General features: G+C 42.7%; 2 protein-coding genes across 3 annotated transcripts in view; one reads left to right on the forward strand and one right to left on the reverse strand.

The window, feature by feature from the left end:
* Window positions 1-23688, reverse strand: part of LOC127585040 (ras-specific guanine nucleotide-releasing factor RalGPS2-like) — an 81662-nt gene that overhangs the window by 25317 nt on the left and 32657 nt on the right. The gene's annotated exons all lie outside the window — the stretch shown is intronic.
* angptl6 (angiopoietin-like 6) lies at window positions 2981-22439 on the forward strand. Of its 2 annotated transcripts, none has more exons than XM_052042170.1 (6): window positions 2981-3276; window positions 9832-10505; window positions 13675-13870; window positions 15345-15538; window positions 17993-18263; window positions 19474-22439. In XM_052042170.1, the coding sequence occupies exons 2-6, from the start codon at window positions 9867-9869 to the stop codon at window positions 19656-19658; spliced, it is 1485 nt and encodes a 494-aa protein (XP_051898130.1). In that variant the 5' UTR covers window positions 2981-3276; window positions 9832-9866; the 3' UTR covers window positions 19659-22439. The 2 variants fall into 2 exon arrangements, with proteins under 2 accessions (XP_051898130.1, XP_051898131.1); XM_052042171.1 differs by having other exon boundaries at window positions 13678-13870.

The raw sequence follows: 23688 nt of genomic DNA on the forward strand, positions 1-23688 counted from the left end.
GTCCACTTGGGGGGGGGGGGAAGGGATGCAGAAGTACAGATGGTTGGTGGGGAGCGGGGTGGGGAGGGGTGGTGGGGGAGAAACACAGTAAATTCTTTAACCTGAGGTACATTTTCTAACTGAACAGCAACCAGGGATGGGGATCATAGTTCATCTTTCTGTTACGTCAGCCCTAGGGAACGACTTGGTTCAGCACATTAGCCAAGATCAGATGGCAGCATGGAGTAGCAAACCTCATAGGAAACAGAAAAACTCCAATAACCTGGCATCCAATTATTTGGAACTCCTGATGTCTGGAACCTGCCTCACTCATTCATCTGGAATACGAGCCAAGGATCCAGAGTGCAAATGGAATGTGCGACCAGAGCGCTGTTGGGGCTAGGGTCCAGATTGTGGGTCAGGGTGTGCAGTTGGAGCTAGGGTTGGAGTCCGGAACATCAGGAGGCAGGAACATAGGTGGGTTGGTGGCCAGAGCCAGGGTCTGGAGGGCTTGTTTATTTCTCACTCCCTTTAAAGTCACCGGGTTCACTGGAAAATTCATTATACTACTTTGTAACATGTAAAAAAAGTGAAATACAAGTGTATTTGGGTATAAACAGGAGTAACAAACAATAGTCCAAAAAAACCTGTTAGTAATGGCACCACCAAAAGACCCAAGAGTACCAGATTATTGAAGTTTTACTGTAATAACTCTTTACCTGGTTACTAGATAATAGAAAGATAGCAGCTCCTCACTAATCCACAAGTGTATCTCAGATTGTATGCTGGTGAAACAGTGAGTAGCTTCCCTTTGATACATTAAACATGTTTTTCAAGCTTCCCCAACAGATTGAAGACTCCTGGGGCAAATAAGATAAGATTTCTTTATTAGTCACATGTACATCGAAACACACAGTGAAATGCATCTTTGCGTAGAGTGTTCTGGGGGCAGCCCACGTGTCGCCACGCTTCTGGCGCCAACGTAGCATGGCCACAACTTCCTAACCCGTACGCCTTTGGAATGTGGGAGGAAATTGGAGCACCCAGAGGAAACCCACACAGTCGCAGAGAGAATGTACAAACCCCTTACAGACAGCGGCAGGAATTGAACCCCAGTCACTGGCACTGTAATAGTGTTACACTACCGTCCAGGTTCATAACCTAAAATGTGCATCTCGGCTGATGCAGGATCAATTAGCCTCAACCAAGCTCAGTTTGAGGGTTCAAACCCCACTACAGAGACTTGAGGATAAAATCCTGGCTTCATCTGTGTCTTTGTTGCCCCAAACTTGATGATGCCAATACAAAGCTGCTCCCACATTCTAACCTCCAAAAATTGAGGGCATCCAAACTCTGCAGGAGTTGGGGTGCAGGCAGCAATGTCCCATTCACCAGTCACTCAGTGCTCACTGACCTACACTTGGTCCCTTTCCCTTGCCTCCATTTTAAAATTCTAAACTTTGTTTTCAAATTTCTTATCACTATAATTTCTTCTAAGCCAATAACCCTCAGATCCCTGCCCTCCTCAGATTCTGGCCATATGTTTACCCCCAAATTTAAGTGCATTCAGCTGCCAAGGCCTTTGTGGTGATCTTTACTGGCAGAGGTTCCTTTAAGTGATGAAATCTATTCCAAGTGGCCACATCACAAAGAATAGAATAACTTTGCAGAGAGAATGGTAAAGGCTGCTGACACATGGGTCTTTTACTTGATGCTTGCATAGCTTGAAAGGTGCCATTATGAAAACTGACAATGAAGATGAAAGAAGATTAGCTAGGACAGTTGCAGTGGAAAGTATTGTTTGACTTTCCTGAGATTTTGGACATTTTTTCACCTTTTGGAGTTGTGAAGCAGCGCAGTTTACTGAAACAGTGGAGTTCACAGACTCCAGTTTTTTGTGTTTACATCAGTCATGGAGTGGCATGGTACAAATCAAGGTGACTGGGCCTCAAGATTCTTTCAATTGAATCATGAATTGAATAAGTAGAAAGGAGGTCATTGCAGAAGGGAAGAAGCCATTCATTTTGCTCATGTGTGTAGGTGCTAAGACATACACGTTCATAAACAGTGGAACCAACAAACCAAGAGTCAGGACACGATTAAAGGGTTGATAGGGAAGTACATGATGAACACTGCTGAGTGTTTATTTAACTCCACGTTTGCACACTGATTACTGCTATTATGATGTCTCTAAGGATAGGAATTCTCTAAATTTCATTTCCTCTATCATTAAAACCTCTCTCTTTGACCAAGTTTTTGGTCATCTTTTCTGGTGTCTCCTTATGTGGCCGATGTTAACTTTACTTTGATAGCACTCCCATGGAACATCCTAAGGTATTAAGTGCTATATAAATGAAAGTTGTCTACTTACTTCACCCCCAAGCCGTCTTATCAAGATGGCCAACGGACTGCTGCAAGGCCCTGCCCAGTCGGATACAGTGCCAACACTCAGTCCTATTTCACAAGTGAAAAGGGGTGCTTTGGTGAAAAACAACCAGCTGCTGAGAGTGAGGACACATTTTTGTAAGTGGATGAAAGGATGAGAACACAGACCTCCTTGCGTGTGCACACACATGCATGCGCACACTTACACAAATGTGTACACACACTTTCACAAATGTGTACACACACTTTCACCTGCTCCCTGAAGGTTATCAGTTTTTTTTTCCACTAATTTCTATTTATATTCACACAGGATATACACTTCAAATTGTTTTCAGGAGTTTTAATAAACATCTCAGTTTATGAGAAAAAGGTAAACTCAAATTAGAGAATAGGAATTTTGAAGCAGTGCGATTTCCTGCCTGGATCAGATGGATCTTGACAGGGAGTTCATTGCTGTTTAGGGAGGAGTCAGGTCAGTTATCTTGGACTCATGGTAAGAAGACAGCATTCAGCCTTTAATCTAACAAGCCAAGCCTCTAATGGGCGGGGAGACGCGAGGCTGCTGCTTTGAGCGAGAGTAATAGTACTGAGAGAAGCTGCACGGTGGCTGCCTCTCTTCACTGTCCCACACACAGCACTGACAAGTTGCAGCCGCTCTCAGCTGTCTCACTCCAGTAATAGAACAATGAAGAACACAGCATCGACTCAACTAAGAGGACAATAATCTAAAACCAGAGAAATTCCCCTGCCCAGCCTGCTTAAGTACAACCAGGAATCCAATTAGTTGCAAACTACTGAAGTGAGATCTACAACAGTATGTTTTACACGAATCCTTCCCCTCGTCAGACGCTGAGAACATCTAGGACCATCAGATATTCACATTACAGCTACTCAAAAGTCTGCTAAACACAGGTAAGGGCATTTACTACAAAATTCAGCATCAGAAAAACCAGCTTTAAAGTCTGTTTGCCTTTTAGATTTTAAGAATGTTTAAAAAGAATGGATTTTTTTTCTAATCTAAAAAATTCTCAGTTTGCTACTTTTAGAGATGGATGCACTAGAATTTCTCAAAGACATAAAAATTTAAGCACATTTTCTATTCAGTGGGCTAATAGTCTATGTCGCAAATGAGTCCTGGTGTTTTAGGTTGTCATTAAACATCTTGTAACTTCAGAAGGCCAAAGAATAGTTCTAAACTCCTGGCCAACATTTCTTTCAGAGAAACTAAGTCGCAGGTAAAGCTCTCATCTCAGTCCTGCTTGCATTCATATTAAGACCCTCCCCTAGAACTCACCCCCTCCCTTTATCCATAACCTCTTCCAGCACTACAACTCTCCCAGAAATTGTTTTACTCCACTCCCAGCTTCATCATCTCCAAATTTAATTATTCCACTGTTGACAGCCATTCCTTCAGCTGCCAAAGCCATATGCCTTACAACCCACCACATCTGTCCCATTCACTTTATGCAAGTCAGTATCAATTTTGTTCAGCAATAGTCTTGTGAAATTCCTTGAGATGGTTTATACATTAAAAGACGTTTAATAAATACAACTTTTTTGTAAGAACGGCTGTGGTATGTGTCTGCAAAACAGTTCCAGCATTTCAAGAAGTGATTTCTCAGCTGCTAAAAAGGTAGTTTACCAACACAAGTCACTTTTGTCCAAATTATCGTCTGCAAACAACCTATTTTTATCTGCAAGCAACTTTTCACCCATAAGGTGATACTTCTCATGATAAGAAGCAATGGGCTAGATATTCGTCCATGCCAGGAAAGGTACATTCAAACAGCAGGGCACGGCTGGGAGGTGGGGGAAGTGCAGGGCACTGGTGGCAGCTGTTTTGGCAGACAAAGGCTATACGCACAAAGCCCAAGCCACATAAAGACCTTTCTTCTGTACTGGCAACTGTGGAGAGCTAACAGAGGAAGTTTGGAAATCTGTGGAATGTGGGAATGTTGGTGGGAAGAGGCACTGTGGCAAGGATCAGAAGATTAGTGTGCAATGGAGGATGGGGAAATCAGGAGTCAAACACACAATCGGGCCAGGGATAGGGAGGGGAGGTTTGATCCGTGATGGAGCCAGAGGTTTTTGGGAGAGCTGGGCAGGGCCTCCTCCCAACTCCTCATGGGGTACTGCAGTAAGGTGTACATAGTGGGGAAAGTGCACACCAAGGAGCGTACTTAAAAGGCCTGTCTGCAAGATGTGAATTCCATGGCAATGAACCAGATAAGAGTCAACTTTTGAAGGAACTTCAGCGTATGTGGCCCATGTCACTTGCAGTCTCAAGTGCACAGAATAATGTTGTGCTCATAGCATTGAAAGCTATATGGTTCACCATACATGACCGGCAGCCTCCGACATAATCCAACCTCTCTCCGGAATACCCCTTCCCTCTCCAGAGAGGCATTGTGAGATCTTTTAGGCAGTTGGGAACTTGACTTCATTCATTTAAGCACCAAAATCCTCATTTACAAAATTGAACATTAATTTTTCAAGAAATGACTACAAATTACAAGGATGACAAAAGGACAAAACAATTACCAAGGGGAGGTGGGGCAAGATGCAAGACTTTACTTCTGTAAACAAAAATCACAGATGCTGTAATGCTTTGTTTATATTTTTCCTCCACAATCACAACCCAAAAGGCTCTCAAAAACAAAGGCCAAGGGGAAGGACGCAGAAACACAAGGATAAAAGTCACAACCACAGGCTTGTTGCACAGCTGTTGGAAGCCATCAGGAAGGACAGACAATGTTCCAAAAGTTTTATACAGGAAACGTCTCCTGGAGAGGCAAGAAAACAGACAAAACTCTAATGCCTAACCCCACCAGCAACCGAAACTGGGTCACAAACACCAGGTGTCATCTGCAAAGACTCTTGCATGACACAGTCACAGCAGGGAACAAGGGCAAACACCTGCTGAGAGCAGTGTTCACTTTGGAGTTCCAAATTTTTCAAAGTCTGTGAGCTCAATTTACTTCAAAGGTTTTCTCATACATGTCTGGTGTAGGACCTGTTCCCCAAACTGAGTTTCCATTAGGATGCATCAGCAGATACATTCAGAAGGGCTGGATCCTCTGCCTATCAATAGATTCTTCCAGTTCGATTGACTGGCAGGACCATGGAGAAAATGTAAATAGACCAAATGTTGGTGGTGGCTTCCCCCTAGAACCAAGGGGCTTCAGAACACGACACTGGGATGGGATGCTGATCCATGGCCTTCTGGAGGGAACAGCAGTTTCTTGACTAGAGGAGAGATTGTCTCGTGCATGAGTCTTTACAGATGGCACTTGGTGCTTGTGATCTGGGCCAATTTCAATTTCCAGAGGTAGGGGGTGGTAGGAATTGGCCCTGGCCTTTCTCTTCTCTCTCAGGAGACTGTGAACCTTAGGGGAGAGGATGGGGATAATACAGGGTCGTGGGTGGGTTGGGGTTAATGAAGACAAGACCACAGAGTAGGCTTGATGGACCAGTTGAACTTTCCCTGGCTCACATTTTCAGGAGTCTCATTGTGGGGCTCTCTATTGCTTTGCTGGCCAATGGGTAGGCCTTTTTGTTATTCAATACACTGCAAATGATAGACCAGCACTCTTAGAACTGTGATTAAGCTGCAAGTACCTGACTCAAACCCAGAAAATAAGAGACAACTATTCAAATACAGCATGCATCACATAGGAGCACAAGTCTTAGCACACTGTCCACTTGTGTTCTTGGAAAGTGATCATGACTGGGGAGCCCAGAAGATGATTTTGCTATCTCCTAGTCTCTGGAGCACTGGGCTACGTATACTTCCTGTTGTAAATTTATACAGAGTGCAACGCAGCATTTCTTACGCTACGAGGAGTGACCTTATAGAGGTATATAAAATCACGAGGGGCATGGATATAGAGGTATATAAAATCATGAGGGGCATGGATAGGGTGAACAGTCAGTCTTTTTCCCAGGGTAGTGTCTAAAACTGGAGGGCACGGATTTAAGATGAGGGGAGGAAAAATTTAAAGGAGACGTGAGGGGCAATTTTTCTCTACACCGAGGGTGGCGAGTATGTGGAATGAGCTGCCAGATGAAGCTGTAGAGGCAATTACAATGTTTACAAGGCATTTAGACAGGTACATGGATAGGAAAGGTTTAGAGGGATATGGGCTGAATTCAGGCAGTGGGACTAGCTCAGTTAGTCAACTTGGTCGGCATGGATGAGTTGGGCCGAAGGGTCTGTTGCTGTGGTGTGTAACTCTACTAGAATTGCTGTGGAAGGCACTATATAAATGCACATCTGTTCCTGCTTGCAAGAGCTTTTAAAACATTTAGGAAAAAGTGAGCAATAAATGCTGCCCTTGCCAGCAACACCCACATCCGACAAAATAATAAAAGCAAACCACGAGGCAGCATTCCACCAAACTACACGTGATGCCAACCTGATTCTACAAAGGCGATCGTCTTGGTCAAACAAACAAAGAAACTTCAAAGTGCTTCAGAAATTTTTCATTGGGAGTGTGAGGTTACATAGCATGGGGCCAGGATTGAGAAGCAGGGCGGGGGTGGTTGTGGTTTAAAAGTTCTTCAAATCTCTAAACTTGCATCAACATTTTACTCTGTTACATGTGCTAAGTACATGTATAAACAATCTCATCAAGGGAAATTTGCTGGATGAACATGCTATTATGTGAATGTGTACACTGTCCCGGTAGGGAACAAAAAGCGTCCCTTTTCTCTAACGTGTTATCACATTTACAATTCAACACCTTTCAAATCTTCCTGATTTTTGCATTTTATTTTTGTATTTAGTAAGACAGAAGCAAAGCTGATGGAAAGAGGCTGAGCTGACATCAGTCAGCATTGAATGATTAAACTGACTTAGTGGGTCATACTCTTGCAACTCAAGGCTTTTGGGTTAAAGACCTACTCTAGAGACTTGAGCAGAAAAACCTAGGCTGATGCATCCAACCACAGTACTGAGAGAGTACTGCATTGCCAGAAGCAACATCTTTTGGATGAGATGTTAAACAGAGGCCCCGTATACTTAAAAATCTCTGAACGCCTTGGACTAAACTGTTCCTTGAAAATATTGAGTAACAATAAAGATCATCACATTGCTCTTTATGGGAGACTACTGTGCAGAAATTGGCTGCTGCATTTCCTACATTACATCTATGAATACATATCAAAAATACTTAAGTGACAGTAAAGTAATTGGGAGATTCAAATTTATATAGAACCATTCACATCCTTTTCAGAGTTTCTTTTCTTTCTACTGCCATTTCACTGACCATTCTACCTTTGAATTCTGTAACTCTGCCCAACAGCACTTTTGAAGCAGCTTCACCAGACTGCAATATTTCAAAGCCTAGCTCATTGCTTTCTCAAGAGCCATTAATAATCTCACAAAAGGTAAAAACTCTTCCATACTTTTGAAACCCTTCAATGTTGGTTCTTAAGAAAATAAATTGAAGACACAATAATTGTAATTAAAGGAAGCAGCAAACACAAGTTATGTCCCTTCTCTTTTTCATTTCTGCAACCGACTGTCCATATAACCTGTCAATGTTTTTTCTTCAAAGATAAGTTTTCATTGCCCTTGTAACATAAGCAGACCTTGAAAATACCAACTGCACTCACAAACACATTACAGTCAGGCAATCCTAGATACAAAATGCACAGTATAGAGCAGTCCATCACACCGAAAAGCAGTTATTTTTTAAAATGGAAGGTTATTTTAGGAATGTTTTGTTACAGCTCTCCTCCTGGGGATTTAACCAAGATGACAAAGTCAGGATTAATACACAAGGATGAAGTCTCAAGTGAGATCCTCCATCTATAAATATGTTGGCAGAGGGAAGAATCCAAAAGGAGCATGAATGGAAATCAGAGCAGCTATAAATATTGCAATGACTTTCCCCAATGTCTTTTTCCAACAAAGGGTCATGTTTACTTGGTGCTTAACATCAAGGGACATCACAGGGGTTCCATCAGTGGAGCCCAAGGAGGGGACAGTCATTGATTTGCTCAAAGAGGTAGATTTTCACGAGCATCTTAAAAGAAGCCAAGGGGTTTATGGAGGGAATTCCAGAGCTTGTGCCTTGGCAGGTGACATACTAAAGGTAAAAGTGGTGGGGGAGGGAGGGGGGAGTTGTGAGGGAAATAAAATCTGGAATGATCAAGTTTCTGATGAGGGCAAAAGTCAGAGTTTTCAGAGATGCTAGGGCCAAGGCAATGGAGAGTAGGGAAAGCAAAATAAAAAAAAATTGAAATCCAAATATACTCCCACACTTTTCCCCTTCAAATGGCACTGGCACTCTCCCTGGATGCAATTCCACAGGTAGCAGCTACTGTCTGGAGTGGCCGCACTAAATGTGGAGCAGGCCAATAAACCACCTGAGGGAACTTTGGAAGCTCAGTTATGTTGCTGCTTGCTGGGCAGAGGACTATTGGTGTCCAAACACAACATCACTTTCACTTTAATCTAGTTTCAGCTGTGGCTCAGTTGATCCTACTCTCACCTCTGATCCAAGTCCCAGACCAAAAAACATGAGCAAAAAAAAAAAGCTGATACTCCAGTTCATTACAGAGAGAGAACACAATGTCATCAGAGATGTTCCACTTTGGATGCAATGTTAAATCGAAGCCCTGTCCACCTTCTGAGGTGGATGTAAAGGATCCTAAGGCAGCAAGATGACGTTAATTGAGGGATAAATATTGGCCAATATTTATCCCTCAACTAACATCATTAAAACATATTACGTTATCACTTTTTTTGTGGGAGTTTACTATGTAAAATAGTGCTAGCATATGTCCAACAATACAACAATTGCTACATTCTATGACTTGTAAAGCACTTTAGGACATCATTAAAGTGGTAAGGTGGGACAGAAATACAAGCCTAAAAACTCAGTATTTTATTTTAGAAGCACAGAAAACCTACAGCACAATACAGGCCTTTTGGCCCACAAAGTTGTGCTGAACATGTCCCTACCTTAGAAATTACTAGGCTTATCCATAGCCCTCTATTTTTCTAAGCTCCATGTACCTATCCAAAAATCTCTTAAACGACCCCATTGTATCCGCCTCCACCACCGTTGCCGGCAGCCCATTCCACGCACTCACCACTCTGAGTAAAAAACTTACCCCTGACATCTCCTCTGTACCTACTCCCTAGCACCTTAAACCTGTGTCCTCTTGTGGCAATCATTTCAGCCCTGGGAAAAAGCCTCTGACTATCCACATGATCAATGCCTCTCATCATCTTATACATCTCTATCAGGTCACCGCTCATCCTCCGTCGCTCCAAGGAGAAAAGGCCAAGTTCACTCAACTTGTTTTCATAAGGCATGCTCCCCAATCCAGGCAACATCCTTGTAAATCTCTTCTGCACCCTTTCTATGGCTTTCACATCCTTCCTGTAGTGAGGTTACCAGAACTGAGCACAGTACTCCAAGTGGGGTCTGACTAGGGTCCTATATTTTACTGCAGGTTTTGAAACTGCTTCACACAGCCCTGTTGGAACAATGCTGAAACTCACCATTAGCCTCTTCCTGCTGATCAGACTAGCAGGAGCCGAAAAGGCCCCCACAGGAACCGATGCAGACGACCGCGCACAGACCGGGGAGCCCAACAGTCGCAATGCTCGATCCCCCGAGAGTACACCATCCACCAGGTGTACCTACACCTTCATTGTCCCACAGCAACGGCTGACTGGCCCCATCTGCCTAAGTACCAAGGCGCTGGCGAGCGGAAATGACGCCGTGAACAAGAGCGAGCTGCTGGCGGTGCGGGATCAGATGCGCGAGCAGCAGCAGCAGATCGAAGACCTCAGGCAGATGGTGGAACTGGACGGAGGCGTGATCGACGAAGTCAAGTCTCTGCGCAAGGAAAGCCGCAACATGAACTCCAGAGTATCTCAGCTCTACGCCCAGTTGTTGCATGAGATCATACAGAAGAAAGATGACTCCCTGGAGATCTCCAGGCTGGAGAACAAGGTGCTCAATGTCACGGCCGAAGTGCTGAGGTTGTCGATCAGGTACAGGGACTTGGAGCGCAAGTACACAGCCCTCACCACCTTCATGAACAACCAGAGCCGCACTATTGCTCAGCTGGAGGAACAGTGCAGACAGGCCATCCCTGTGCACAATCAACAGAACCAACAGGTAAAAGACCTGAACTTTTCAATGAGATTCATTTTCACATTCACTCCTGGCAATGCGGGCATCAGTGACAAGCTGGGCGTTCATGGCCCAACCCTAATTGTTCTTTTAACTGTGGTTATAAGGCCATTTCAGAGCGTCAAAGAGTCAATTACATTGCTGCGTATCTGGAGTTACAAATGGGCAAGTTGGTAGACTTATTTTCCTGAAGAATATTAGTTACAAGTCACAGAGCACAGAGGACAGGCCCTTTGGCCCACCACGTCCGTGCTGGCTATCATTGAGCATCGTTGTCCAATTGCTGGTAAATAGGATGTGCAAGCATGGACATGGTGGGCCGAAGGGCCTATTTCTGTGCTGTACGATTCTGTGATTGGTTCATTGGTGCCAGTCCAGGCACCACATACCAGTCACACATTACTTTCTCTTGTGATGTAGGATCTGAAAGAGTCAGTACTTCTTAAGACACAAGAAAGACTACAGTTGCTGGAAATCTGGAGCAACACACAAAATGCTGCAGGAACTCAGCATCTATGGAGGGAAATGGACAATTGATGTTTCGGGTCGAGACCCTTCATCAGGAGTAGAGAGAAAGAGGGAGAAGCCAGAATAAGGTAGGGGAAAGGGGTGGAGCAAGAGCTGGCAGGTGAGCGGTGGATCCAGGTGAGGGGGATGATTGGCAGGTGAGTGAGGTGGAGAGTGGGAATGATGCAAGAAGCTGGGAGGTGATAGGTGGACGTGGTAAAGGGCTGAAGAAGATGGAATCTGATAGGAGAGGACAGTGGACCATGGAATAAAGGGAAGTGAGGAGGGGAACTGGAGGGAGGAATGTGGGGGTGATGGGAAGGTCGAGAGGGCGGGGGAGGGGATAGAGAAGGGGTGATGGGGCCAGTGGGATAGGGGGGGGAGGGACAGAGGAGAGTCGTTAGCAGTAGTTAGAGAAATTGATGTTCATGCCATCAGGTTGGAGACTACCAACGTGGAACATGAGGTGCTGTTCCTCAAATCTGCGTCTAGCCTCAACCTATCTATTATCCACCCTTAACTGCCCTTCAGAAGGTGGTGGTGAGCCAGCTTATTGAACCACTGCAGTCCGTGTGATGAAACTGCTTCCACGTTATTGTTGAGTGGGGTGTTCCAGGGCTTAGATCCCACAATGATGAAGGAACATCAATACATTTCCAAGTTATGACTGTGTCATTTGAGAGGAGATCTGCCTGCTGCCTGAGTCCTTCTTGGTGAGACCTAGCAAACCCCTCAGCTGCACAAACATTTAACAACCCCCAGCTTCAGGGCAACAACAGATGAACAGCAGTATTGTTGACAGAGAGGCCCACATCCCATGAACTAATTAAAAACTCACCTATAAAAATGAGAGAGATCTGGAATTAAAACTGCCAGAGAAACATTCTTAGATGGCAGAGTGAAATAAATTTAGAATCTAGCCCTGTTCCAAGCGAATACGGCTTTTAACTTAAAAGAAACTGCTTATTTGTATAATTCTTAGACCACTTCAAATGTCTTTGAAGTTCGTTATATGAACCATACAGCAAAAGGTTTATGGTTTTGTAAAGTTCAATCAAGCATGTAGAGCAAGCACACTAACAGAGATGAAAAGGTATTCACACTGCTGTTCCGCAAATACAGAACAGATTATAAATCAGCTGCACTACAATCAGCACTTTAATTATCTCTGCATACGCTGGGGGAGAGGATATAATGTAGAGAACTTGCGTCCCAATAGCTCAGGAAGCCAGGATTTTTGACAGCCATATTGGGTGGTCCTGGGAACAGAAGCTGCCTATCACATTAGCAGCCTTGTTTCAGTGCACAAAGCCTTCCTCTCTCTCTAATAATGCCACATACAGTGCTCCCACTGCACTGCAAATTCCACAAATGATCATTGTATTCCTTGGAATTTAACACACTAGAAATCAAGGGGAAAGCACAGGGCAAGTGGACAGAAAGTATTTCCATTTGTTGGGGAGTGTCAGACCAGGAGTAGAGGTTAAAAATTAATGCCGGGTTATTTGGGCATCAAGGTGGGAAACAATCCTTTACACAGGGGGTGATGGAACTTTCTTCAGGAAACAGTAATTTACGGGTGTTTCATTTATTAAAAGCTGAGATTCATATTCTTTTGATAACCAAATGTATTAATGGGTGTGTGAAAAAGGTGGATACATAGAATTAGGTCATGGTTTTGCTTGAAGGTGGAACAAACTTAAGAGGCAAAAGACTATCCTCCTGTCTCTATGTTCTTCTACAGTGCCAGTTAGAATGCTTTCTTCAACAATATTCTATGGGTAAAGATCCCACATACTCAGAATAGCAGAAATACACAATACATCCCAGATCCAGTGCAGTGCAGAAACACATATTACAATTTACATTAAAATTATTGGACTAGGAAGAAGGGAAGGAAAAAGCCTATAATCCTGCTCCTTACCAATATATAACCTTCCCTACTGGATATGGAATGGGAAAGTCAGACTGTATAAAGCTGCAATGTCCTTTATGGTGAAACAGCTTGTCAACAACCTCCCACTTATGGCATATTCAGCATAGACACAAGCATCCAAGGGCACCTGGCATCTGAGCAAGTGTAACCCCAGCAAGGTTCAGTATCTTCAATAGGTAGTCAGCATGTAACAAGTTCATGCAGAACACCAATCTGTGTGTCATCTGCAAACTTACTAACCAACCCATCCATGTTTTCATCCAATAGATAGATATGTAATGATGAAAATATACATCACTAACAGATCCCTGCAGAACACCACTAGTCACGGATCTCCAGCCAGAATAAGTCCCATCGACCACTACCCTCTGTCCTCTATGGGCAAACCAATTCTGAATCCAAACAACCAAGTCACCATGGATCCCCTGCATTTTAATCTTCTGGATGAGCCTATCACGAGCCTAACATACATTCCTGATATGTCAAAAAGATGAGGCCTGCTTATGGTTTGACCTAATAGAACTTTAGCTGTCATCAACACAGGGTCAAAATGGTCCAAGGCTCTTTGAACCCTTCTTGGAATACTCTCTCAGATAATTGTCCCTAACATTTCAGCACAAGGCCAATGTTCTCAAGCTTTAAGTCAGGAAATTAATATCCGTGGCTGAGAGTCCATTGTACCAGCTGACACCTAGAATTTATCTTTACCAGCAGGGGTCAGGACAAGCATCTCTTGTCACTATCACAGCCAACAGTCTGAATGGCAGCACCAACAAGAGCAAGGGTCTGATCTCTGGCAATGAAATATTGAGAGATCAGGTATACAGCATGACACAGGACAGACTGAAGAGAATGGAACAGTCTCTTCCTACTACAGTTCCAATTGTGACAACTACCAAGTCATCAGGTGAGAGAATAGTGGTTCCATAATCTCTCATTATCACTGGGATCTTGCTGTGTGCAAATTAGCTGCTGTTTTTCATGCACTACCACAGTGACTACACTTCAAAAAGTACTTCGTTGATTGTAAAGTGTTTAGGATATATTGAAAGAGATGCAAAAGGAATTTTAGTTCTGCGTGTCATCTTAAAAATTACTTTGGGTGAACACACTGCATCAAGTCTGATTGACCAGAAAATAAGGAACCATAACACAAGTGAAGTTCCCAAGGGCAAAATGCTGGTGAAACTATATATAGTGAGTGGGGAAGGGTTGAAGACTGGGCCTTTTAAATTCTGCATCCCTAACACAATTCCCTCTTACTCACCAATAATGTCTAATTTGTGCAAGGACTGCTTACTTTTGAGTGCAGGTGACTGTGTGCTTTGAAGCTTAAAGTAGTAATTAAGAAACTTTAAAAACCTATTTAAACAAAGCACAAGGGAGAAACTACAAAAATACATCATTCTGCAGGGACAGGAATATTTTGAGCTTTTGTTAATTGCCAGTCATGTCTCAGATAGCAGAGCAAGCCTTTGCCCACAGCTATTAGCCTCATTCCCTGTGAAAAAAGGCCAAAGCTATCACAGTAGACTGTAAATAATATAGAATACCATGCCATAGCTCTAACAAGGTAACAAGCTCTGATCAGCTGCACCTTTAACAAAACGTATAATTTGTGTTATTAATTTGTTTTTTTCTTATGAATATTGTGTATCTGATGCTATGTGCCTGTGATGCCGCTGCAAGTAAGTTTTTCATTGCACCTGTGCATGCATGGACTTGTGCATATGACAATAAACTCGATTTTGACATTGTACTTCAGGCCGTAACTATCAGCCCTCAGAACATTGCACAGAAATGGCAATACATGGACCAATCGGCACAGGAAACAGCCTAGGTTAGCACTGCACTAGTGGTTGGCCCTGGTCAGATTGTACCGCCACTAGAAGTCTCAGACTAGAAGCCAAGTATCAGGGCTGACGATCCACCAAGATACAGCACAGCCTGGTGTTTCCTGCGATGAAAACAACGATAACCACTCAGGTAGAGTTAGATAGAAGAACAGCAGGCTCTGGTCAACAGTCAAACCGACAACAGCAGGTTATCTGTCGCAGTCCCAAATTCAGGATCACATTAGGCAGAAGGTGGCCACCATACTTGTCCATTTCTCCACTTCTAGCTGACTTACTGCACCTAAAGTGCCTTGTTTTAGACCAAGGTGGTGAATAGATCCCAGACTGTTTCGATTCCAGTTCTCACATCTCCTGCTGGATTTATGACCATTGCTTTTTCCACAGGAGGAGGGTGGGGAGGTGAAATGAGTAAAGTTGCCAAAATTGTTCATGGTGATCGTGGCTGGAGAATGCACGCTGGATGTTTTGATTTAGTACTGGGAATTAAGAAATCTATTTTGTATTATGGTGTGATCTCCTGAGCAGGTCCCTGGAAAGACTGCCTCCAGGTTTTGGAAGAAGGTCACAGAGCCAATGGAATTTACCTGATCAAGCCTAAAAACATCAATCGACTGATGCAAGTGTGGTGTGAACAGCAGAGGGACACTGGTGGTTGGACAGTCATCCAGAGGCGCCAAGACGGGTCGGTCAATTTTTTTAGGACTTGGGAGAATTACAAGGTTAGTTAAAGTAAGTGTCAAGTACATTGGTCTTGGGTCTATCCCAAGACGTGAATCTTGCTATGAACTGATGGATAGGAGGGTAAATAGCTTTTCTACCCCATAATTAACAATGAAGACAAAACTTGCACTTTAAAAAAAATAATTCTTTTCACATGACAGAAAGTTTTGCAAGTTACTGACATCTATGTTCATGGTGCAAAATGGTGCCAGAGAGGTTGGGTAGTAAATGGAACAAGCTTAAGGTGGCTGGACATATTTAGAGTCATAGTGTCGTACAGCACAGAAACTGGCCCACTGAGTCTACGCTGACCCTCATGATAATCTATACTAATGACAATAGCCTGCATTAATTCCAAATCCCTCTCTGCCTTGCTCATTCAAGTACCTGACCAGATGCCTCTTAAATGTTGTTACTGTTCCTGCCTCCACCACCTCCTCTGGCAGCTTATTCCAGCTACTCAGTGTAAAAAAAATTACCCCTTAGAACCCCTTCAAACCTCCTTCCTCTCACCTTAAACCTATGCCCCCTAGTTTTAGGCACCCCTACTTTGCAGAACAGACTCTGGTTATCTATTCCTCTTATAATTTTAGATACCTCTATCATGTCACCTCTCATCTTCCTTTGCTCCAGGGAAACAGACCCAGCCTATCCAATCTCTTCTTATAACACAAGCCCTCCAAATCAAGCAACATCTTTGATTCTTTTCTGCACCTTCTCTAGCTTAATCACATCTTTCCTGTAGTCTGGCGCCCAGAACTGCACACAATATTTTAAGTGCAGCCCACCCAACATTTTGTACAACTGTAACATTCTTGTAGTCAATGCCTCAGCCGATGAAGGCAAGCATGCCATATGACTTCTTCAACACCATCTTCCAGTCTTGCCACTTTCACCCAGTCTGAAAAGGCATTTAAAAGGGGTGGGCAAGAGGTTGTGTGGTGTCTGCTGCAAAGCAGCAACTCATTTGCATAGAATCTTTAAGGTAACATAATCATTTGAAGGTGCTTAACAGGAGCATGTTCAAATAAAAATGGACAGGTATTAGGGCAGTTGACCAAAAGCTTGGTCAGAGAGGTAGGTATTAAAGAGCACCTTAGAGGAAAGAGAGGTAGAGAGCAGGTTTGGAATTCTGGAGCTTAGGGCCTTGGCTGCTGAAGGCACGGCAATGAAAGGAAGAACAATTAAACTGGGGAAATAAATTAGCAGCCAGGGTCAGAGGAGACAGAGGTCTTAGGGTTGAAGGAGATTACAGAGGCAAAGAGCATCAAGGAATTTGTAAAAGATGAAAATTCTAAAAAGGTCCTGCTTAATGAAGTGCCAGTTTTGGTCAGTAGGAACTTAGATGACAGGAAAATAGTATGCAAATTAAGACTGAGGCACAGAGATTTGGATAGCCTCTGGTTTATGGATGGTAGAGCAAGGGTTACCAGTCTTGAGGGCATTGGAAAAGATAAGTCTAGAGGTAATAAGGGGATGGATGGAGGTTTTAATGGCATATGAACTGAGACAGGAGCAATGTTGGGCATCATTTGAAGGTACAAATCCATAGCATAAGAGATGGTGTGGTCTTAAACTCAAATCATGTCAAACATGACACCAAGGTTGTGAACAGTACGAGCAGCGGAAGTGATGATGTAACTGAGAGTTCAGTGGTTAATGGTGGTAGGGAGGGTGGAGGTGGAGGCATAGGTGGTTCAGAATCAGATTTATTATTACTGACTTGGATGTCATGAAATTTGTTGTTTTGCTGCAGCAGTACAGTGCAAAGACACAAAAATCTATAAATTACAAAATTAAGTAAATGGTGCAAAAGAAAGAATGAGGTAGTGTTCATGGATTGTTCGGAAGTCTGATGACAGAGGGGAAGGAGCCGTTCCTGAATCGTTGAGTTTGGGTTTTCAGGCTCTTGTACTTCCTCCCTGATGGCAGTAACGAGAAGAGGGTATGTCCTGGATAGTGAGGGGGTTAGGCCATGTGAAGATTATGTTTAAACCAGTGGTCAGAACACTGAGAAAGATCAGCAAGTGTGGGATTGATGATGGTGCAGGGCAGAGGATGTAATGTGAATGAGGACAGAGAGCAGGGCGGACAAACAGGACAGGATTCGAACAGAATTCAGTGTCAGAAAGCCCGTGTGAAGCAACGCTCAGGACGTTTTATTTTTGGTGGGGGGGGTGAGGAAGAGAGAAAGATGACATAAGTTTTGTACCAGTGAGCAGGCAGGTTTGATAATGAGCCAAGATCCTGTTTTTCTGAAAATATTAACATTGAACTATAAATTATTGCAATTTCAACAATTGAAGCTACTTTTAATAAACAAACTACACTGGACAAACAAGTAGAGTGGAACCAATGTGTCAGATTTCTTAACACTTGCCTCTCAAAGGATCCAAACATGTCTCTCACACACAGAAAAATTGTTGTGATACTAAATCTATTTTCATTTGTAGCAAGGCTTTGGGAACATAGATGGCGAGTACTGGCTAGGCTTGGAGAACATCTACTGGCTGACAAATCAGGATGATTATAAACTCCTCATCCTCATGGACGACTGGCAAGGGAGGAGAGTGTTTGCCGAGTATGACAACTTCCATCTGGAATCAGAGAGAGACTTCTACAGGTTGCGACTGGGCTATTATCATGGGAATGCTGGAGACTCCTTATCCTGGCACAACAACAAGCAATTCACCACTCTGGACAGAGACCGGGACCAATATTCAGGTAGGGTCTACTCTGGAATGAGAGCACACAGTCAAAGATCAACCAAAAAGGGGGCTCATTATATTTAGGGACAAGGTTTAAAAAAAACCCCACAGGTCAGTCAGCAAGTAATGGACAAAAGTTATTAGAGAGGACCCCATCATATACGAACTGACCTGCTCTGCACATCCATTTAAATATTTCATTCAGGTTTCCAGGTTTTCATATTTTCTCCTCAAAAAATACAAACCTGAGGTAATATCTGAGGGACAACTACCAATGACTTGCAGTGTTCATCAATTATAGCGATCACCTGTAACGTTACCCAATCCTTCAATGAAAAAGACTGCACAGAGAGAGTGATAAATTCAATAAAAGACAGGCCTACATTTCTGTAACACCTTTCATAACTTCCAAAGTGCTTTACAGTCAATGAAGTACTTTTTCTTATATATGCAGTAAACATGAAAGCCAATTGTTACACTGTAGGCTCCTAACAATCCAACAGTGATGAGACTTCAAGGAGTACTTGAGAACATTAGAACAAGGAACAGGAGAAGACTATTCAGCCCCTCACATCTACTTCACCATTAAATCTAAAATATATGCTTTGTCCACAACTTTTGATAGAGTTTTGGAAACTGAGAATCTATTATTTAAGCCTCACTTGATTTTTACATGAAAAAAACACTCCTCTTCAAATTTGCAAGAAATTCAGGACATGAAATGTGAAAACCCGACACTCCAACCAAGGTCAAATTTGCAAACTGAAGACTCCACAAAGATAGAGAGTGCATAAAAATAAACCTGCTTATTCAATACCTTCCATAACGTCACCTCATTCCAAAGCATAACTAATAAACTGTCAATGTTTAACACTAGAAACAAAAGAAGGCAGCCATACAGCCTCTTGAGCCTGCACTGCTATTCAATTAGAACACAGCTGATCTGTCTCATATTATATTTACCTTCCTTCACTCCATGTCCCTTGACATTCTTTGCCCAATAAACACCTATCCATCTCAGGCTTGAAAATGTCAATGTCTCTCAATTTGGGGAAGAGTTCCAAAATGTCAGTATCCTTAGTGTGAAGGAATGTTTCCCCGATCTTACTCCTGAATGGTGTGATATGATATTATCTCAACCATTAGGGTGAACTGCAGAGGGCATGTTTCAGCGAATTCTTCAGAACACCATTGTTGAGTTCAATGTCCATCTGTTTTCTTTACAGGTAACTGTGCCCACTATCAGAAAGGAGGTTGGTGGTACTACACCTGTGCCCACTCAAACCTGAATGGAGTATGGTATAAGGGAGGGCACTATCGCAGCAAGTACCAAGATGGTGTTTACTGGGCTGAATTCCGTGGAGGAGCCTACTCCTTGAAGAGAGTAGTGATGATGATACGTCCAAGCTAGACATTTATGTAATATATTCACTACTGGACCACAATCATATATAGAATATAATCAATAACAATATTATTGTTAGGTAACTCTTCATACTTTTAAAATACTGTTATAAATTGTTTTATAAACAAAGATACAGACAACAGAACTACCTACTTAAAGCATTACATCTCTACAAATACACATATGCAGACCCAGAAGGAGGGGGGTACCCTCTCACAGGCTGAATATTCCAGTGGTCTATAATGCTGTTGGCTCCTTGAGGTTCGTGTCCTTGATTTAAAAAGCTATATTTTGCTGCAATGAATAGTGTGCTCCTCTGTACATAGGAGCATATTGTGCCAAGATCCACCCACTGAACCAATCATTTCCTAGGACTGCATCCCTTTCATATATACAAAAGCAGTAAAGCAGCTAAAACAAAATTTTTCTGTAGTCCCTTTTTAGTGAATTGTATGTTAAAATTTGGAGGAGAGACAGCCATCTTGAAAAAGTCAGGGAAAAAAAAACAAACATAGCCTGATTTAGCTCCATGTTCCAAACTGGTGCAGATAAAGGACAGCACAATTATTAGATGTGGTGGAACCATCACAAGAGGGAATGTCAAAGACCGGTAGTGGAGCTGGTAGACCAAAGAGCTTCTGGCATGGTAGCAAACTGTGCCATTAACATGGAACATCAAGTATGCAATTGGAATTCACAAGTCTTGCACTATTAACTACTCAACTTTGCACTTTGGGATTGTTCTAAAACAATTACAGCATCACTACAGAAGTTATGTTGTGGTACATGGAAATCTGTAACATGGAAATCTTTTCTGAAATCAGGAAAGACTTGTAACAAATAGCAGCAAAGTTGGGATGGTTACTAGGGCTAGATGGTGACTGAAAAATGAAATGAATTTGGTATTAATATCCATTTGGGACTTGGAGTTTGGAACTCTGTTGGCAAACTAACAATTCCTTATCTCTTGGACTGGATTCCAGTAAAGCATTAGAACTACTGTAGCACATGGTAGCAATTCACTGCTGCTCTTGAAGTTTGCTTCACATTGTTCAAAAAGCATGAGGTGGAATGACCTGAAACGTAGTGCGACCTAAAACAGAGTCTGGATGTCCTTCAAATGCAAAGACGATTGTAATGTTAAACAGCCTCTCTCCAACCCAAACACAACTATAGATCCTCCAGATGGATGCATATTATAGTGCCTCTTCCTAGATTAATGAGGAACAAGAGGAAGTCACTCAGCCTCTAACTGCTCGACCATGGCTAATCTACATCATAAACTCAACCAGTCTTGGTGCCATAATTCTTAACGCAATGAGATCAATAGACTTCAATTGAAATTTTCAATTGCCATCTAGGCTTGGCACCATTTTTGTTGGGGAAGCAGTGCCAGATTCCTACTGCCCTTTATGGGAAGAAATGCGTCCAGAATGGCTCAAATCCTACAATTACATCGCCTCATTCTGGACTTGCCCAGCAGAGGAAATTATTTACTTCTAGCTAAAATCCTTTAATCATCTTAAACATCCCAATTAAAATCACCCTACAACCTTCTGTATGCAAGCCTAAACTCTGCAAACGATCCTCAACATTAGCCTGGTTTCACTCTGAATTATCGATCTCTGCACATAAAACCATGTAGCCTACAATCTGCAGCTTTATGATGCTCAGATGGCTGTGCAAGTTCTTCCACCTCATCTACTGCTATAATCTCAACATGCCCCTTTCAAGGAGCAGCAATAGAATTTGCTAGCATGCCCCTGCTACTCCATATAGACCACAAGAAGCAGGAAGCTCCCATTTAACTTCGTCTCTAATCCGCACCTTGCCCTGAGAGTATGAGTGTAGTTTTCATTAGTGCTGAACATACCAAAGGATGTCAGTACACCCTGGTATGTTAAACCACCTGCACACTGCAAAGAAACTAGTCATTAGTATGTAAAGAGTCTGGCTTATATGTTTGCTAAAGCTTTTAAAGATGGGGACCACTTAGCTATTTCTGATTAAACCTGGATATATTAACAGGCAGAGGCCATTCAACTTCTTGATCTTTTCCTTCATTCAACTCGATCATTGTCGATCTGTAAACCGAACTCCATATACCCACTTCAAAACTTTTAGCTAATAAAAATAAAATCAATAAATTAATTTTTTATTCATTTGTGGAATTTAGATATTGCTGGTATTTACTGGCCATTTAGCTATGTTGTTGAACTGAAAAGGCAATTAAGAGCAGCACTGAATTGCTACCACGTGCTGCAGTAGCTCTAATGTTTTACTGAGATCCAGTCCATAAACTTTGGTGAGTCTGGATTCGTACAGGCCATACTGGGCAATAAAAGCAGTTACCAGTCCCTGAAGGACGTCAGTAAATCAGATGTGTTTTTATGATAACCCTGTTGTTTCATGGTTAACATTAGTAATTCAAGCATTTTATTACAGATTTCTTTAGTTGAATTTTACGTGAATTTAAAATTTCCACACTGCATTTGAACTTGCTGCTTCAGATCAATGGTTCTGGACACCAGTCCACTATGCTATGATCCCATTTAATAACTGATTTGGCATCAACTGTCTTTTGTGGAAGAGTTCCAAATATCAACACCCTCTGGGCTTTCAAACAGTGACTTACTTCACTCCTGAATGGGACTGCCTCTAATTTTTAGATCCATCGTCTTAAACTCCCCAACCTGTGGAAATAATTTCTCTTCACCTACCCAGCCAGTTCCCCTTCATCTTGAAAGCTTCAATTAATTACCTCCCTACCTTCAAAATTCTGGTCACTCTCAGACCATTAATATGTAAACTTACACTTCTGAACTCTGTAAAAGCAGATCACTGTAAATATTTGAACAAATAAAGAACTGTGCTGTAACCTACTCCAGATCAAAGAAGCATGAGGAGGCAACTAACTAACTTTCAATGAGAGGCAAGTGAATAAAGTCACATAGGTACTGATCAAAGTAACCTGGCAGGCACGGTAGTGTAGTGGTTAGCGTAATGCTACTACAGCACCAGCGACCCGGGTTCAATTCCCACCACTATCTGTAAGGTGTTTGTACGTTCTCCCCGGGTCTGCGTGGGTTTCCTCCGGGTGCTCCGGTTTCCTCCCACATTCCAAAGACGTACAGGTTAGGAAGTTGTGGGCATGCTATGTTGGCGCCGGAAGCGTGGCAACACTTGCAGCCTGCCCCCAGAACACTCTACGCAAAAGATGCATTTCACTGTGTATTTTGATGTACATGTGACTAATTGGGCTCTGCAGCTATTTTTTTTAAGGGATGCAAGTGAACACGACACCTCAATGCAAACTTAGATTCCAAACCCCTGGTCTTTTCTAGAGATCTTGGCTACATTTCTGCACTGGGCTACAGCCAGATTCAGCTACTGTGACTCTAATCTGCTGTTCAGTTGCTTAATGTTAAAGTAACTCTGAGCAGACTTCCCACCCCCAACCCCAAAGCTGCTGGTCCCTGCTAAAGCTATTGGTGCATTAGCTTCCATTGCAGGCAGAACATGCTGGAAATGCTCGGGGCAGGCAGCACGAGAAAGACAATCAGTTAACCTTTCAAGTCCAGGGTCCTTATCAGAACTGGGAAAGAGAAAAATCTGTTTTTTTTTAGGTAGCCGCAAAGGACGGGTTGAAGAAAGAGAATCTCTCTGATAGGGTGAGACCAAATAGCAGTTATGGAGTAGTTAAGATCAGATTACGCTTCTTTGTCTATGTATTGTGGTCTATGGTAAGGCTGTGGGATGTGCTCAGCAGGCCAGATGATATTTATAATATAAAGAAAGATGAGCCAAAATGACAACAGTCAACAGTATTTGGTCCTGAAGGCTGCAATATGCCCACGTGTTCCTCTGATGCAGCCTGTGGGACTTGATTCTGAATTCTCCAACTTTCTGTCTGCATCAGCCATGGCCTTTCTAACGTGTTGTCATTTTGACTCATTTTTTCCCTTTTTATATAGTAATCCTGTCCCGCAATTACCATTAGCAACACATTACACAGACAAAAGATTAATCTGTTTTT

The sequence above is a fragment of the Pristis pectinata genome, chromosome 31 (assembly GCF_009764475.1).
Source record: "Pristis pectinata isolate sPriPec2 chromosome 31, sPriPec2.1.pri, whole genome shotgun sequence".
Taxonomy (NCBI): Eukaryota; Metazoa; Chordata; class Chondrichthyes; order Rhinopristiformes; family Pristidae; genus Pristis; species Pristis pectinata.

Coding starts and splice junctions, on each gene's coding strand:
- angptl6 (XM_052042170.1), top strand. CDS start 9,867: ATGCTGAAACTCACCATTAGCCTCTTCCTGCTGATCAGACTAGCAGGA. Junction 10,506..13,674: donor ACAATCAACAGAACCAACAG/GTAAAAGACCTG, acceptor TATCTTTACCAG/CAGGGGTCAGGACAAGCATC. Junction 18,264..19,473: donor AGACCGGGACCAATATTCAG/GTAGGGTCTACT, acceptor TTTTCTTTACAG/GTAACTGTGCCCACTATCAG.